Below are 16194 nucleotides of genomic sequence, written 5' to 3'. Positions count from 1 at the left end.
ATTTAAGTGTCATTCCTCATGCAGTCTGGAGTGGAGTTGTTCTGCGGCTGAGGGATAAATCATGGATACTCTTCCCATGATTGAATTCTCTGCATTTCCAGAGCTTTTTGTTCTAATATGGATATGCTCCTTTTTTTTTTTCAGTTTGTCATTGTTATGTGCAAACAATCCAGTTACAAACTTGTTTTTTGCTTTGAAAAATGACTGTAAGTTTCCTTTTGAAACTTAACCTGAGTAGAGTGATCTTGTAACCACTTGTTTGTGGGCATTTAACATGACTGAAAAGTTCTTGTGTTCCCAGTTCACTTTTGGATTTTTGGAAGAAAAATGTAGCTGATGATTTTTCCTTTGTTTTGTGCTCTCACAGTAGGTGGTGAAAAGCATCTAGTGAAATATTTCAATTTTATTTCAAATGCACTTAAAAATTCTGGGAGAAGGTAACCCTCCTGTTTTAAACCTTGTTCCCTCTACTTTGAGATGAGTATAATATATATGATATTAAGATACTATTGATCTTGATTAGTTTTATGTAGAATTTTTTTAAGGTTTTGGATCTGTGTTTTCTGTTGGTACTCTTGTGCATCTAAATGGTCCTGACAATCCTATTGTACTAAGAAAAGGGGGAAAAATACTACATTTTTTACAGTGAAATATTTTTATTAGAGTGTTGGGAGATAAATCTTCAACTGAGAAGTGTTACAGAGGCGAATAGCATCTTGGGGGAAAAAAATCCAAGACCTAAAAAGTACCTCTTGGAGTAATTAGACTATTTATCTTTGTTTTGTTCATTTCTCTGCACCAGAACAATTTTGTCTCTGCTGTATGTCTGTTTCCCACTACAAATACACCTTCTAATTCCTGAAGTCACACTAAAGAATTCTCATTTGAGTTCTACAACTTTGCAGAATCTTTTACCTCCCCTTACACCTGTCCTCATGAAAAGTGTATGAAGGAAATAACTTAGATGCCCTTTTGTATTTAGACAGGGGCAGCTAATAGACACAAAAGATATGAAATGGAAAACAGATAACACATGGATGTATGTATTAGATCCTTAAAATAAGCTATTTATAGTTAGGGTAGGGTAGAAACATATTGTAGTGGTTTGTGTTTTATTTTTTTTCCCATCCAATTTTTTATACTCTTTCCATGTAATTGTACTTAGCCAGATGGATACTCCGTCTGAACAGTCTCCTTACATTTCTGTACAGGTTTGAAACAAAAATTACCTCACTTGAAGTTACAGGCGTGTCTCAAGAAAAGTGTACACCCCGTCTCCTGTCTTCTCGAACAGTCTATTCAGATGACAGTACCTCGCTTTTAAGCATAATGTTTGAGACTAATCCTTTGGATGAGAAAGCAGATCAGAGGATTAGAATAGAATCACAACCACTGGAAATAGTATATGATGCAGTAAGTAAATATTTGAATAAGTTATAAATTGTCAAAAATCCTACTTAATAGTAAATTTACCTTTTTTTTTTAACAGATGACAGTAAATAACTTAGTGGATTTCTTTAGACCTCCAAAAGATGTACATTTAGAGCAATTGACATCAGCAACTCTGATGAAGCTTGAAGAATTCCGTGAAAAAACATCAACAGGCAAGTGCCACATACTCTTCTCACAACATACTCAGACAAATTTTAGATCGTAGGAGTGCTGAGTGTATCTTTCTCTATGGATTTGTGTGCATCCAAGTCATATCTTTCTAACACCTAAATAAGGTGTTTACCACCTGCTCAGTTAGGACTATTTGCTATCAAAATTTCATCTACTTGATGCTTCTTTAAGGAGTGTCTATAGTGAGTGGTTCAGAAGAAATATGAAGACCATATGTACCCTACCATATGTATTTTTAGCATATGTACCTTCCTAACACACCACCTAAACAAGTTGAATTATTCAGTCTTATTGCAGTCTGTTTATTCTAGGTATTGAATAATTTAATGTTTGTATCTATTTTAACTTTAACTATTTCTACTTATTTGTAAAATATGCTCCAAAGCCGTAGATAGTCTTTCAGTATTTTTACTCCAAACAGAGTTAAAAGAGTTTGTTACATCTTCTGTTTTGTTCATCTGATGTATAGAAGGCCTTAGTTATTTAATACTCCTGAAATACTGATTCTGAGATATTAATCCTCTAAGTTAACCTCTGAATCCTTTTCAAATTTCTTGTTTCTCAGGAAATTATGCCTTTGTATAGGTGTTTTTGATTTTCTGACTTCCTTGATGAATATTGATTTTGATTTGGATTGACTCAGTTAAGTTATATAAACTGTATTTATCTGCTTTCCAGCTCATCAGTTTTACAGCTGTTACACTAGTTTTCGTTCATCCTGTTTATCTCTAGAGATCTTGTATTTTAAGACATGAATGCAAATGCTGAATACTGTGAAGACTAACACTGAGATCTGTGGACTTAATTTGTTCCAGTCTGAGGCTTTGTAAATCAGAGATGTGTCCAGCACAGCGTCCTGTCTCTGTGGATGGGAGTGGATGCTGAGGGGAGATTTTATTTATAAATTATTTTTAAAAGGAAAAAACAAACAATGGGTGTTTTTTTAAACCTGTTATAATTTCATAACCTATTAATAATTAAATTGTAAATATAAAAAAATCTGAATATTGAAGTGATAAAGATTTTAAGAAAACTCAAGCAAAAAGTTTATTTGATTGCTTCTATCAGGCTAGTATTGGGAGGGAAATCAAGCATCAATGGTATTTTTATTCTTTACTTCTTCTTTGAGTGAACTGTTTAATTATTAAAATATCAGATTAACCAGAATTATGTGGATCAGCTTGCTTGTCTTTTCTTTCAGAAATTCTTGAGCAATATTGACTATATTGATACAACAGTTCATTGTTGATTTCTGAGATGAGATTTTAAATTTGCTTTATATATGATATACTTGGTTCTCTGCTCATTAGCACCAAAAATAGTGGTGTTGATCATAATTGATATTTTATGGAAATACGAAATCGTCCTCTGTGTTTATTACAGTTGAGCATATAATTACTGTAGAGAGGTATATCCGATACTGTTTATACCCTCACAAGAATGCCATGTTGTCCAGAGTAACCTAAAACCTTCTTCCAGTCACCAATGAAAAATTTGATGATAATGTCTCAAAATATGCAATACATTGCTTGTAAAATCTTGTCTGAGTTTCAGAGAATGGCCAGGGGGAAAAGATTTGATCTGCAGAATATTCTGATGCAGGGGACTATGCAAAGCTCAGAGGCAGAATAAGAAAAATGGAAACATAGAAGTATTATTAATATGTTCAGACCTGCATTCCTCAAGAATGAGTTCTTAGCACTTTTCTTTGAAGCAATAGAAGGTAACTGGAAAATATAGGGGAGCTGTGAACTGCAAAATCGAAGGAACTTGCTATACTGGAGTAGTTATGATTTTCAGCATTAAAAAACATTAAAAAAGCTTGTTTTACCAGAGCTCAGTTTATGGATTCTACTACATTTTCTTGCCAAATAAAAGAAGCTAGAAAATACTTACTTGACCTTTCTACATCACTCAAATTCAACTAGCCAGTGCAAACTGATAAAATCCTACTCTTCTTGTTACTCCAAGTTGTTTTGTCTTGCAAATCCTGAAATGTAGTTGTCATCCAGTTCTTTACTGACTAGCCTAGCTCTCCTCTGACAGGGCAACCCTTGATAATGTAGCAGATTTAATTGTTTTCTTACCAGTGGATGTGTTTACTGTCATGTTGTTATCTTCATAATTCATTGTCTCTACTTCTGTGATCATCAGCTTGTTGTAAACGGTAAACATTTAAGGAGTTATGGCTGCATCATAAGGCAGTTTCCAGATCTAACTTGGAGCAATACCATTCACTCTTCAGCTGAGCAAAAAAGCAGAATTTGATCTCAAATCTTATGAATGTCTGATTTTCCCAACTAATTGCATGATTTTTAAACTTAATTTTTGTAAGATCATATATTTGCATATCTTTGGTGTCTCAAGGTGGAGATGTTTGTCAGCAGTTAGTGTAAACTGGTGTATCTCAGTATCAAAAAACACTAACAGTTTGACTAGTGTAGTTGGATACTCCAAATAAGAAATTCTAGAGCAATTAAATTTCTGAATCTATGGAACATAGTAAGTTAATTCAGTAATTTCAAAGTTGCAGTTCACATTCCAGTTCTTTTAATTTCATCTCTGCTCAGTGGGAAGTATTTTTGAGTTTGCATATGTCACATTGTTGTCTATACTTGTCAATTAGCACTGTTTGCTATCGTCGTTTCATCTACTTGATGCTTCTTTAAGGACTGTCTATTATGAATGAAAGAAGAAATATGAGGAACATATGTACCATAGTTATTTAGCATATAGAGTTTGTTTAAAATTAGACCTGATTTTCTTTTTGTCACTTTCTTTTAATCCTACAGGTTCTGTATGAATTTCTTTTGTTTGTTTGTATTTAATAATTGTACTATTTTTTCAGGATTGTTGTATATTATTGAAACCCAGAAAGTTCTTGACCTCAAAATAAACCTCATGGCTTCATACATCATTGTTCCACAAAAAGGATTTTATGGCCATACATCAAATTTACTGCTTCTGGATCTTGGTAGCTTTAAAGTATGTATTTACGTAATGGAGTAATTTACCAAAAATAATAATTCAGCTTTTTACCTGATTTACAGTTTCTTAGTTTGAGTTTTATGGTAGTGAAGAGTACCATAGTACTTACTCTTACTCTTACAAGAGTAAGAGTACCTCTTGCAGTTTATTTATTAGGTGTTTATTTTAAAGTGCTTTCTAGTCAAGGCAAAAGTTACTGAACTCTTCTCAGTGGATTTGTTCAGTGCAAAAGAATTGCTAGAAAATACTCCTTCCCTAGCATGAAACTACTGTTGATACTTTGGACTGTTACGTGGAAAATGTCTAGTAATTTTTTGCATTGCCTTACAATATATAATAGTGAACTTCTTTGTTACATGATTAAATGTATTCTTATTTTTCATATTATTATTACTTACCCTTTAATCACTGAATTTACTTTAAAATGAGAAAAGTAAACATACTGGCAAGTTTTAAGATAATTTGGATGAGACTGGGGGTATGTTTGAGATAATGATTTATCTTTTTGACTTTTCTCTTGCATGAGGTATGTAAAACTATAATTTATTACTATAAAAAAGAAGTAGACTTTGAAATAAAATAGAAGACACTTCGTTATTTCTTACTCACTGATGAACTTGTGTACTTCAGGATAAATGATCTTAAATGCATACAGGCAATTTACTTTTTATTTACTCGTATTCTGGGTAAAATTGATTCTGCCACTTAGTATCTATTTAGATTGCTGTCTGCTTTTTAGCAAAAATTTGTTTCAAATCTTAAGATCTGCTAATGAGAATAAGTTTTCTATGTAATTTCCACATAATTAATTTCTGAACATGTGATTTCAGCTTGAATTATAGAGTGGTTTGGCTTGGAAGAGACCTTTAAAGGTCATTGAGTTTAACCTCACTGCAATGAGTGGAGACATTTTTAACTCGATCAGGTTCCTCAGCCACCTGTCCATCCTGACCTTGAATGTTCCCTGGGATGGGTGTATGCCTCCTCTCTGGACAACTCGTGCTAGTGTCATACCACTTTCATTTTAAGAAAATTCCTTATATTTAGTCTATATCCACTCTTAGTTTTAAGGTGTTACCCCTTGACTAGTCAGACCAACTGCTGGTAAAGTCTGTTACCATCTTTCTTTTTGGCCCACTTTAAATACTGAGAGGCTGCTGAAAAGTCTCCCCAGAGCCTTCTCTTCTTCAGGCTGAACAGCACCAACTCTCTCTGCCTTTTTCTTCGAGGAGATGTGTTCTGTCCCTCTGATCACTTTTCTGGGTCTTCTGTGGACCTGGTCCCACAGATTGCAGTACTCCAGGTGAGGAGCAGAGTAGAGGGCAGAATCCTCTCCCTTGCCCTGCTGGCCACACTGCTTTGGATGCAGCCCAGGATATGTTTGGCTTTCTGAGTGCACATTGCCAGGTATCGTCCAGTTTTTCATCCATCAGCACTCCCAGGCCCTTCTCCATAGAGCAACTCACAGTCCCATTGTCAGCAGCCTATACTGATCACAGAACTACTGAATCATTTAGATTGGGAAAGACTTTAGGATCCTTGAGTCTAGCCATTAACTCAGTACTACCAAGTCCACCACTAAATTATGTCCCTATGTGCCATGTGTCTATATGGCTTCTAAATTGCTCTGGATTCAGTGACTCAACCATGTCTCTGGGCAACCTGTTCCAGTGCATGGTAACCCTTGCAATGAAGAAATGTCTCCTAATTTCCATTCTAAACCATCCCTGGTACAACTTGACGCTGTTTCTGCATGTTCAGTTGCTTGTTTCTTGGGGTAAGAGGCTAACTCCTGACCTACATCCTCAGACTCCTTTTGGGTAATTTTAAGGTAAGGACCTCACTCTGCTCCTTTTCTCCACACTAAAGAACCCCAGCTCCCTTGGCTACAGGACTTGTGCTCCAGATCCCTCCCTAGCTCTGTTGCCCTTCTCAGGACATATTGCAGCACCCCAATGTCTTTGTTGCTGTGAGGAACCCCAAATAAAGTATAGTATTCAAGCTGCAGCCTCGCCAGTGCCAAGTACAGGGGAACAATCCCGTTGTTCTGCTGGCCACACTGTTGCTTTTGGCCACCTGGGTGCTCCATGGCTCTCATTCACATGGCTGTCAGTCAGCTTGACCTGCTGCTCTTCTCCATGAGCTATGTCACTAGGCAGAGGGATTCTCTGCTTAGGCACACCTCCCACAGGTGCACTCACTGCTGCTGTCTGGTGTTGGCATAAGAGTCAGGCACATCCTGCAGCCTGGCACCTGGGTGGCAGCATGTTCCCACCAGAGCTCTGATTAGGTGCATCAGTCGTGCTGGTACCACAATTTGGTAATGGGCTGCTCCAGTCCAACTGCAGGTCTGTGCAATAGGTCGTGTTTAAAAAGAATGTGTTGGATTGCTTCAGAAAGTAGAATTAGTGAAGAAGCTTGCTCTGTGGATACTAAAAGTTATGTGATCTGGTTGTAATCCAAGTTATTTCAGTGACAGATAATTTCACCAGCTCTTCTGAGTATTAGTCATTTGTAGGCAGTTTGTAGGGTTCGTACTTTGTAGTTGTTTGTGTGCTTGAGACAGCCTCCTAGATCTAATCTTAGATCTAATAGCCCACTTCCTTTTCCACCCCATACAAGATTACTCTTGGAAGTGTTACATAGAAGAACACATTTCAAATTCAGACTTCAGTGTGTGTGGCATTTTTTTCCTGAAGTGGATGAGTAATTTTTGTAGTGAATGTGATTCCTAGATTGGTTCCTCTGATTTAATAGAATTCAGAAATACCATAAGAGGAAATCTAGTTGCCTCTCAGGATATGATTAGTAGTTCTGTATTCACTTCGAGTGAGATATGCTTAAGTGAGAGGTGGGTCGTTTGTTGAATGAGAATGTTTAACACAAAACAAACAATCTTTTTCCCTCAGTTGCATGCTGGAAAAGATCAAGCCCCAGGAGGAAAAATGGCATGTAAAATTAAAACTGTGTCTCAGTAGATAAATAAGGTTATTAATTTAGTCATTCTGAATTTGCATCTCCAAGTTATTTTTAACATAAAAGTTACAATGGGCTTAGAGTCCAGCAGTACTGAAAAATAAATGCTGTGTCTTAGATGCTAGTTTTTAAACCTCTTTTAGTTCCTTTCAATATTGCCCGCGTTTGACAAAACCAAATATGAATCCAAAATTATTAGACATGTAAGGATGAGGACAGACACATTTCATCAGAGATGAACATCAGGGACAGTACATAAAAATGTGAAATACCAAAGAAGTATGGGTGTCCCAAAGCTGAATCAAAGGAATATTGACTGATACTAAAGGAAAGACATTGATGATGAACAGTCCAAATCATCTTTTCCTCGCTAATGTGTCACAACTGAATTCAACAGAGTTCAGAAATACCTTTCACGTGTCTGAGTTGCTTAATGCAGTAATATTTTATATATAAAAATTCTGAATGATTATTCTACTGATTAAAAAGGGTTTGAGATTTTATACTTTGGAGTATAAGTCATTTATTGAAGAACATTATTCTGTACATAGTATATAATATATTTTAATTTGCTTTTAGTTCCTTTCTTTGAGGAAGAAATGGTGTTAATACTCTGGGTTTTTTTTTTGGTGCAGTCTAGAAATTTTAGATATTTGCTGTGCTGTGATAGTTGTAAGACTCTGTGACCTATAGTGAGGACTGAATCATTTGTTATGGTAGGAACAAGTATTTGTAGAATTAGTGCCTTGAATATTTCTGAAATTGATTTATACTTTTTTTTTACATATTTTAAGATGACAAGCAAAAGTCGTTCTGATTTATCAAAAATTAAAGTAGGACAAACCTCTATTGAAGATATAATGTCCAGAGCTTATGACAGTTTTGATGTCCAGCTCAGTAGCATGCAGTTACTGTACAGCAAACATGGTAAGTATTCCTGAAAGTAATCTTTCTTTATATGACTGAATACAATGTGATGGTGGTTGTGCCTCGTATTTGTAGCTGAAGCAGTGGAGAACCTTTTGGAATGTACTTCTCCAAATGTAAGTGTTCTAAATTCAGTACTATCAACATACGATGAATTTCCAAAACATACCTTTAGGACTTCAGTTCCAATTTTAGCAAATTCATAATAAAATTCCTTTTGTTGAATACATCTCATTTGATTTGTTGCATAGACAGTGTAAGACTGTAATTACTTTGTTTATGGTATTTTCCTTCTGTGCCTTTGCTTTTCTCCAGATTTAAAGCAGAATCCACAAGTAGTTGTAGGTTTGATCATTTTTTTGAGGGTAAGGAAAGGATGAGAATTGAACTACTTCAATAAGGTATCAAAGGAAACTTTAGTATTTTGGGAGCTAGCAACATAGAGTCAATCATAATCAGAGATGTCTTAATCATTTAATTCTTAATCTTTTGGGTTTAATTCAGTTTAATGATTTAACTCTCCAAGGGAGAATACAGAGCCTGAACTCCCAGTACCACACATGTTAAGAATTGGGTTCTTGGAAGTCTACCCCATGGATGCTGTAGCTGCGAAGATGAGAATAGGAGAAATTATTAGTCTTGTATGTCTAAAGTTCAGATGTATAAATACATCTGTTGATAGAACTATAAAAGAGATCGTGACCTGAATTTTTAGGAATATGTACTAATATCACATACTTGAATTCTGTGATGTGTACTGAGAAGGAATCTCTTTCAGTATTTAAAGTAGGTTTTCTCTGCTCTTCTAGATGAGAACTGGAGAGAAGCTCGGAAGCTGAAAAACTCATCTCAGTGTATCTTGCAGCCCTTGGATGTAAACCTGGAGTTTAGCAGGGCTATGGTTGTTACAGATGCAAGAATGCCCAGGTATGTATTTTTCCCAATTTTGAAATTTTATGGTAAATTACTTTTTTGAGGGGAAAAAGAAGAAAAAATAAGGATGTGGTTGTACCTATGCACTTTTGCACTGGCTATATTTAAATATTGAAAGTAAAATCCATTTATCTAGAAAAATAGAAAATAAAATAAGTTTTCAGATACCAAAAAGGTGATAGAATGTTGCAGTAGTATGCTTAACATATTTATAGATTTTTATTAAAGATATTACTGCCTCTTCTAATTCAGTCTTCCCAACAGCTACATTTCAGTTCTCATTGAAAATACCAAGGAGCTAAAAATCTGAATTTAAAATCAGTTTTATAAATACCAAAAATATTTTGAGAAGTAATGTGCTCTCATACTCCCTCTCTTTTGACTTGGCTTATTGTTCTAGTTAGCTTACCTGCTATGGAAACAGCTCTTAATGCCTTGAATTTGCACTTAGGGTTGTTTAGCAAAATCTTGTTAGTTATACAAATTGTACCAACCAGAAGAAAATAATTAGTACTGTTAATAACGATCAGTGATTGCATGATATGATGCTGCCACCTTCTGGAAACCTGGGAAGCCAGATTCTGAATTTTGATGCTTACAAACATCTTAATGTTTTCCCTCCTTACTTTTTCTCTGTTGAAGAAGGTCAAATAAGGGTAATGCAATTCACAAGAATCTTTTTATGTTAGAAAGTGAGATTTCATTCCTATGGTCATATAACAGAATGACATAATTTTAATGTAGGTTTGTAATTCACATCTCTCAAAAATTACACTGGTATAACCTGGATTAAGGGGTACTTCTCTTAATATGTACACATGTTGCAGTATTGCAATACTACCTGTCTCACTGTCTTGGCTACCTTATGTGCTTTGGCAGTTCATGTGTCAAACTGATTCTGGAAAATTCCTGCGTAATTTTTCTCCATATCACATTGGGCACAAATGATAAAAGTTAACTGTAGCTTTTGTGTCAGCAAGAATCCCCTAAACTGTAAATTTTAGTATAGTTGAATAGGGTTAAATATATAGTTTAGTTGAATATTATGCTCATATCAGTTACATACATATATATATATGTATTTTTAATGTACATGTATCTGTTCCTTTATATTTCAGTTTTTATAAGCATACCGTCATGTAAACCAAATATTATATTTTTCCAGAGTTTTTAAATTAATATTTGGAACTGCCTGCATAGAACAGCATAGTTCTGTTGAGAAAAATGAGTGGAAAGATGTTACTTTTACAGCAAAACCTACCATCAGAACTGTTGTTTAATGTAGTAATGAGATGTTTACAAATTATTTCTTAGTTTGGAAGGCCCCTGCTTTACATTTAGTCATCTGAAAAGCAGATGATTGGGTGTCTCTATTTTTGATTCTTTGATTTTATGTCTTTCAGTGACCACTGAACTCATTTGAATTCCATGCAATTTTGTTGCTCAAAACAGTAATGAATTTACTAGGCATTGTCCTGACTTTGTTTAGAAAGGCACATTTCTATATTACTACCTTGAGGAGAATACTAATTTAGGTAATTTTGGTAATGACTGCTGTATCAAAGGACTTTCACTGTTCATCTCTGTTATCATCTACTTATACTTCCTAATCATTAAAATAGACTCTCATTCTGGTTGGGTATGAATATCTGCATTTCCTTCATTTCTGGTAATAGGACGCTCTGTACGGTTTCTGTTACTTGAAATTTGGAAGCACTAATGTGATTCTGGCGCTAATTCTGTAGTTTTACAGCCTGTGTAAGGTTTTGTATTTTTTTGATATTTGTTTTATCCTGTTGTATGGTTCCTCCATTTTCTGGAAGAGGTGTCTGAGAGTCTGTCATATGGTTTTTGAAGGTGTATGAAGAAAGTATTAGGATAGCAATATTAAGAGCATCCTATATAATAGCATTCATTATAAACACAATAAAAATTCCAGTGTGAAGGAATGTACCGATTTGCAGCTTTGATGGTGGCATTCTTTTAACATTTCTTTCTTTCTAAACACAACCAGACTAAGCTTGAAGGAAGTTTCTGCACAGATTTCCTCATCAATTGAAGCACTTAGCGTCTCTGTGCCTCAGTCTCTACAATGGGGTGTAATTGATTCTCTATACGGACGTTTCCAAACCTTAAAAGCTTTTGTTCAAAGAGCAGGGTAGAGAGCCCAGATTATTTGCAGTTGTCTGCTTTGTATCTGCTGAGCGCCTTCCTTCTAACTGTATGGGCTGTCTGCTGTACAGACACTTATGAAAAATGTCCTGACCATGTACATAAATTTTTGTTGAGAGGTTTAAGTGCAATGAAAGTGAGAATTGCTATTGTATATTTAATTGCTATTGCTCCTCCAACAGCTGAGGAGCACAGTAGAGAGAGAGGTCCTTCAAACCTGGTAGTTACACAGCTACCTTAACCCTCTCCATAATAATAAAATAAAGAAAAAGGAAAAAGAAAAAAAAAAGGAAGAGTCTAAATCTCTCTCTGATAGAAGTGGAATTAAGAATTAGAATAGTAGTTGAGTAGTTAATCCTGTAAGTTAAGGATGTGTAGAAATTAATAAACTGAAGAAAATGACTGTTTTCTGTCACAGTTTAACATGTACAATTGTGTGCTTCCGTAAGTGTCAGAAACTTGATGAGGTGAGGAAAGACTGTGGAGCAAGTATAAATATACTTTGTGTTATATGTGAATCCAGATCAAAACTGTTTCTTCAGATATTCTCATAATATCAAAGTTAGCTGAGATGGGTTGAAAACATTGAGCTTTTTATTCTCACATGTTCTTAAATTTTATGTCACTTTGAAGACTCAAGTGTGAGTTAAGCACATCAAAAGTGGAAAGAAGTAGCTTGTCTTGTTCCTTACACAGTATGCATCTAGTGCTCCCTGTTACCTGTTGAACAGACCTCTTTATCTGTTCTAACTAGAAGTTGGAATAAAAACACAATATGTTCTTCGAGCAAATTTTCTGCTTACTTCTGTTGGACTCACTTGTATGAAAAACAAAGTACTGTTTTAAATCTTTAAAAACTCATTGTGCATGTTTGAAGTGATTCTACTTCTTTTTTGGCCAAATCGTATTCTATTACACTTAAATTGTTTTCATTTTTAAAGATGGTTATTTTATTCTTTTATACCCTGTATGGCTATGTGTTTATTCTTTTGTTAAATATCTAGGCTACTGCTGTAGTTCGCTTAACTATACATGAGTTCTAGGAAGTATTTTGTATTCTTTTTTTGATCTTTTGAGCCATAAACATTCACATGCAAAAAACACCTTTGCCTTTTCTTCTATAAAAGACTGTGTAAAAGCTCAGTTATGTGATTTATTGTAAGTAATTAAATTAAATGCATGAACATGAGGGGGCAATTTCTGATTGTAAGGAAACTATGCCTTATGTAACCAAACTGGAAGTGGTTATTAGTACTATTTGTAGTCCTGATCCACAAGACTTTGTAGCAAATGGAATATAAACTACACTTCCAAGTGGATAGTTGGTGATCAAGTAACTTTTCTGTGTGCAATAGAAGAGTTGCATATAAATATATATATATATATATATATATATATATGCATGTATGTATACTTATACATGCACAATACATACAATGGTTAGATGAAGGATTTTCAGACCCAGAAGACTTTCATGTTTTTCAGAAGAAAAATTATGTGAAGTTTGATTGAAATAATTTTAAGATTTATTAACTGTGGAACTTCTAATGTTGGTTCTTTAAAAAACAGGTTCAAACTGTCAGGACAGTTGCCTTTACTTTCTATCCAAATATCAGACCAGAAGGTGACAAGTATCTTGGAGCTAATTGATAGCATTCCTAAGCCAGAAAGTGCACCTGCTACCAGTTCGCCTCCAAAAATGACTGAGGTAAGATTTTTAAGAGATTTCATTAAAAGCTATCAGAAAAATATCTTCTTGATATTAGCATTCCAGTTTTGAAAGGTTCACAAAAAAGTGATGAGCAGGTGTTGACTTCATGCATCTTGAAAATTTTAACTTTTTCTCTAAAGCTGTAGAAAATTTTCTTGCTGTTTAGATAGTTTATTGTGAACTTTGGCCAATAATTATGAAATAGTTGTCAAATGTTTGGATTTAAAATAGAAGCCCTCAGAGTTTTACTACTATGGGAATTAATTAGTAGTTCATAATAACTTGACTAATAAGCATACTCAGTTTTGTTGAGGATTAGTTTAATTGTACCTTGAAATTTACAGATCTATCGTAATGCTACAGAATTTGCATTCAGCTGTTTTGTTTAGTGTAGAAAACATTAAATGCTGGAATTTTTGAAGTTCAAGTATTATGTCATGTTATATGAGAGTTTCAAAAGCCAAACAAAAAATACTCACTATCTGTTTTACAAACAATGCCTGACTGGCAAAAGTAGCAGTCTTTTTCAGCTGACCTCAGTGCTTTTCCCATTTCAATATATTTACACAATATAGCTCAGGAGTGAAAGTTTTCCCTTGCACTTGTATCAGTTAGGAGTTTGGAGAGTGGTTCTTGCTCTTTCACCATCCCCTTTCCTTGGTGAAAATGGTTAGGGTCACTGTTTTATAAATTCTTCAGAACAGAAGTTTGTCCCCCTCTTATTTTTCCTGAAAAATATATTTCACCTTTTGAGCTGTTCTTAACAAAATTAGGAAATTAATTCACAGTTACTAATTTTTGACATGACTAGTTTATGTGATCTGGCTATGTTTAATATCTGTGTAAAGCAGTCTTATTATTAGAATGTATGTGCACTCTTTTAAAGTCCAAGACAAAATTTGCCTCTCCATTTTTCAGTCATTTGTAAATACTTCTAACAATATGTTATTTAGTAACTAGTGAACTTGATTCGACAGAAATAGTGGTCATCTTTGTATTTGGGTTTTTTTTAGATTATTTGATAATTATCTTTCCATCTTTGTACAGATTATTCTGCACTGTTCTGGAAAGCTGTTGCTGCAGTTTAGTATTTTCTGTGGGTTATATTAGCATAGTATTTATTAACAGTAAATGTAACAATTTGACATGCATACCTATTGAAAGTATATATACAGTGAAGAGTATTTTTCTTCAAGTGGTTCTTACCATCTCTTTAGTGGTGCCATTAAAATTTTAGCTAATTCTGACTTAATAGTATACTAATAGTATACCCAGCCAAAGCCACCTTAGTCTCTGTTTTTTGTGCACTTAATCACAGACTAACTTTTTTTGAGGGTAGGTATTGGGACTTTACTTTTACAATAATAGAATTTGCATGTATAAGATGCGCATTGTCCTCTGCTTTATAGCACTGACTATACTTGAATTTAATTATAGAATTCAACTGTTAAGTCTGAAATATTTTAAGTGACCTTGAAATAATTAGTATTGCCTGTACATTAGTTGTGATATACAGTAGATGAGGTGAGGAAAGACTGTGGACCAAGTATAAATATATTTGTGTTATATGTGAATCCAGATCAAAACTTAGGCTTAAGCCTGTCCGCTCAAGCTTCTGATTACTTCAGAACATGACAGACTTTAATTGCTGGTATTACATTCAGTTAATTTGAGTGGATTTTGTGCTTTGATGGTGGCAGGTGTACTACCATGCTTTCATCCTTACAGCTGTAATTCTTCTGGACTTTGTTAACATTGCATCATTTCTGAACTGAAAAGAATGTGAAATCCTTTGTCAGAGTGCTATTTTCTGCTTTACATTCTGAGTTAGTGGTGGAAGTGTTCTTGAGCTGTGAAAACAGAAGACATTTTGGAACAGATCCTTCTACATTTTTGCACTCAACATTTTAGTCCAAGAAGACACTTCAGTGTATAAGTTCATTTTTCATGATTTGTACTATGAAGTCAAATTTCATTTCTTTCTCCATGTTTTCACAGAATGTGGAAGTGTTACAGATGAGACATTTTCACATATTTCTTAAATACTTTGTCTATTTATTACTTGTATATCGCCAGCCGGGGGTTTATGTACAAATCAGAAACGGGACGGGACTGCTGTGGAACGTGCCTTGAGCTGTTTTATTTTTCAGCATCAGTCTCATTACATGGTTATGACAATGGGAAGATGCCATCAGCTCGCATCCCAGGCAGCAGACCAAGAATTTAATGTTACAACTTACTTTATAAGTTTTTTGAGCAATCACACAAAGCAAAAGCACATTGACAGTAGTTCTGTCCAACCACTGTAAGCACACATACCTTTGGTTAAAACAATGCCTGCTTATTTCGAATACAGTACCTGCTTCTAAGCCTTAAAACACAATGCACAGAGCTCCATTATTAAGCTTAAAACTTCCTAATATCTTGCTAGATAAACTTTTCTGCAGCTTAGGGAGTTATTCTAGACAAGTGTTAGTTAATACGCAGACCATTGTTCTATTTGTCCTTGCTTTTCTACTTTTTAAATATTTTTTCTGCTGACCTATCTCATGGCTACTGCTTAGCTCTAATCACAGTTCTGCTGTCTCTGAGGCCTGCCTTTTGCAGCTTTCCCCAAACCCTCTGATTTTGTGGATTCCCACACTTGTAGACGTGAATATATTCAATAAAGTCAGATTATGTAGGCTGGAGACTGAGATGTGATAATGTTGAGCGTGAGATGAAAAATGTAGCCTTGGAAACAATATTCAAGATGAGTGTTTCTTGTTACCATAATGTATCGATTTGATACTGTGGTGGTGTGAATAATTGTCTGAGCCTGAGCTTTGAAAAGTGCAGTAACAAGGGAGAGGAGAAGATGTGGT

The 16194-nt window shown here is 34.7% G+C and overlaps 1 protein-coding gene across 1 annotated transcript in view; it reads left to right on the top strand.

Annotated features, from left to right (window-relative positions):
* VPS13A (vacuolar protein sorting 13 homolog A) overlaps window positions 1-16194 on the top strand; it is a 99690-nt gene that overhangs the window by 14771 nt on the left and 68725 nt on the right. The window contains exons 18-23 of the mRNA XM_031056872.1: window positions 1212-1413; window positions 1490-1604; window positions 4472-4608; window positions 8382-8514; window positions 9324-9441; window positions 13189-13327. Coding sequence (XP_030912732.1) covers window positions 1212-1413; window positions 1490-1604; window positions 4472-4608; window positions 8382-8514; window positions 9324-9441; window positions 13189-13327 — 844 coding nt within the window. The remainder of the gene's footprint in view (window positions 1-1211; window positions 1414-1489; window positions 1605-4471; window positions 4609-8381; window positions 8515-9323; window positions 9442-13188; window positions 13328-16194) is intronic.

Source organism: Geospiza fortis, unplaced genomic scaffold, assembly GCF_000277835.1.
Source record: "Geospiza fortis unplaced genomic scaffold, GeoFor_1.0 scaffold12, whole genome shotgun sequence".
Classification (NCBI taxonomy): domain Eukaryota; kingdom Metazoa; phylum Chordata; class Aves; order Passeriformes; family Thraupidae; genus Geospiza; species Geospiza fortis.
The sequence above is the reverse complement of the archived record's forward strand: the minus strand, read 5'-3'. Positions and strand labels throughout refer to the sequence as shown.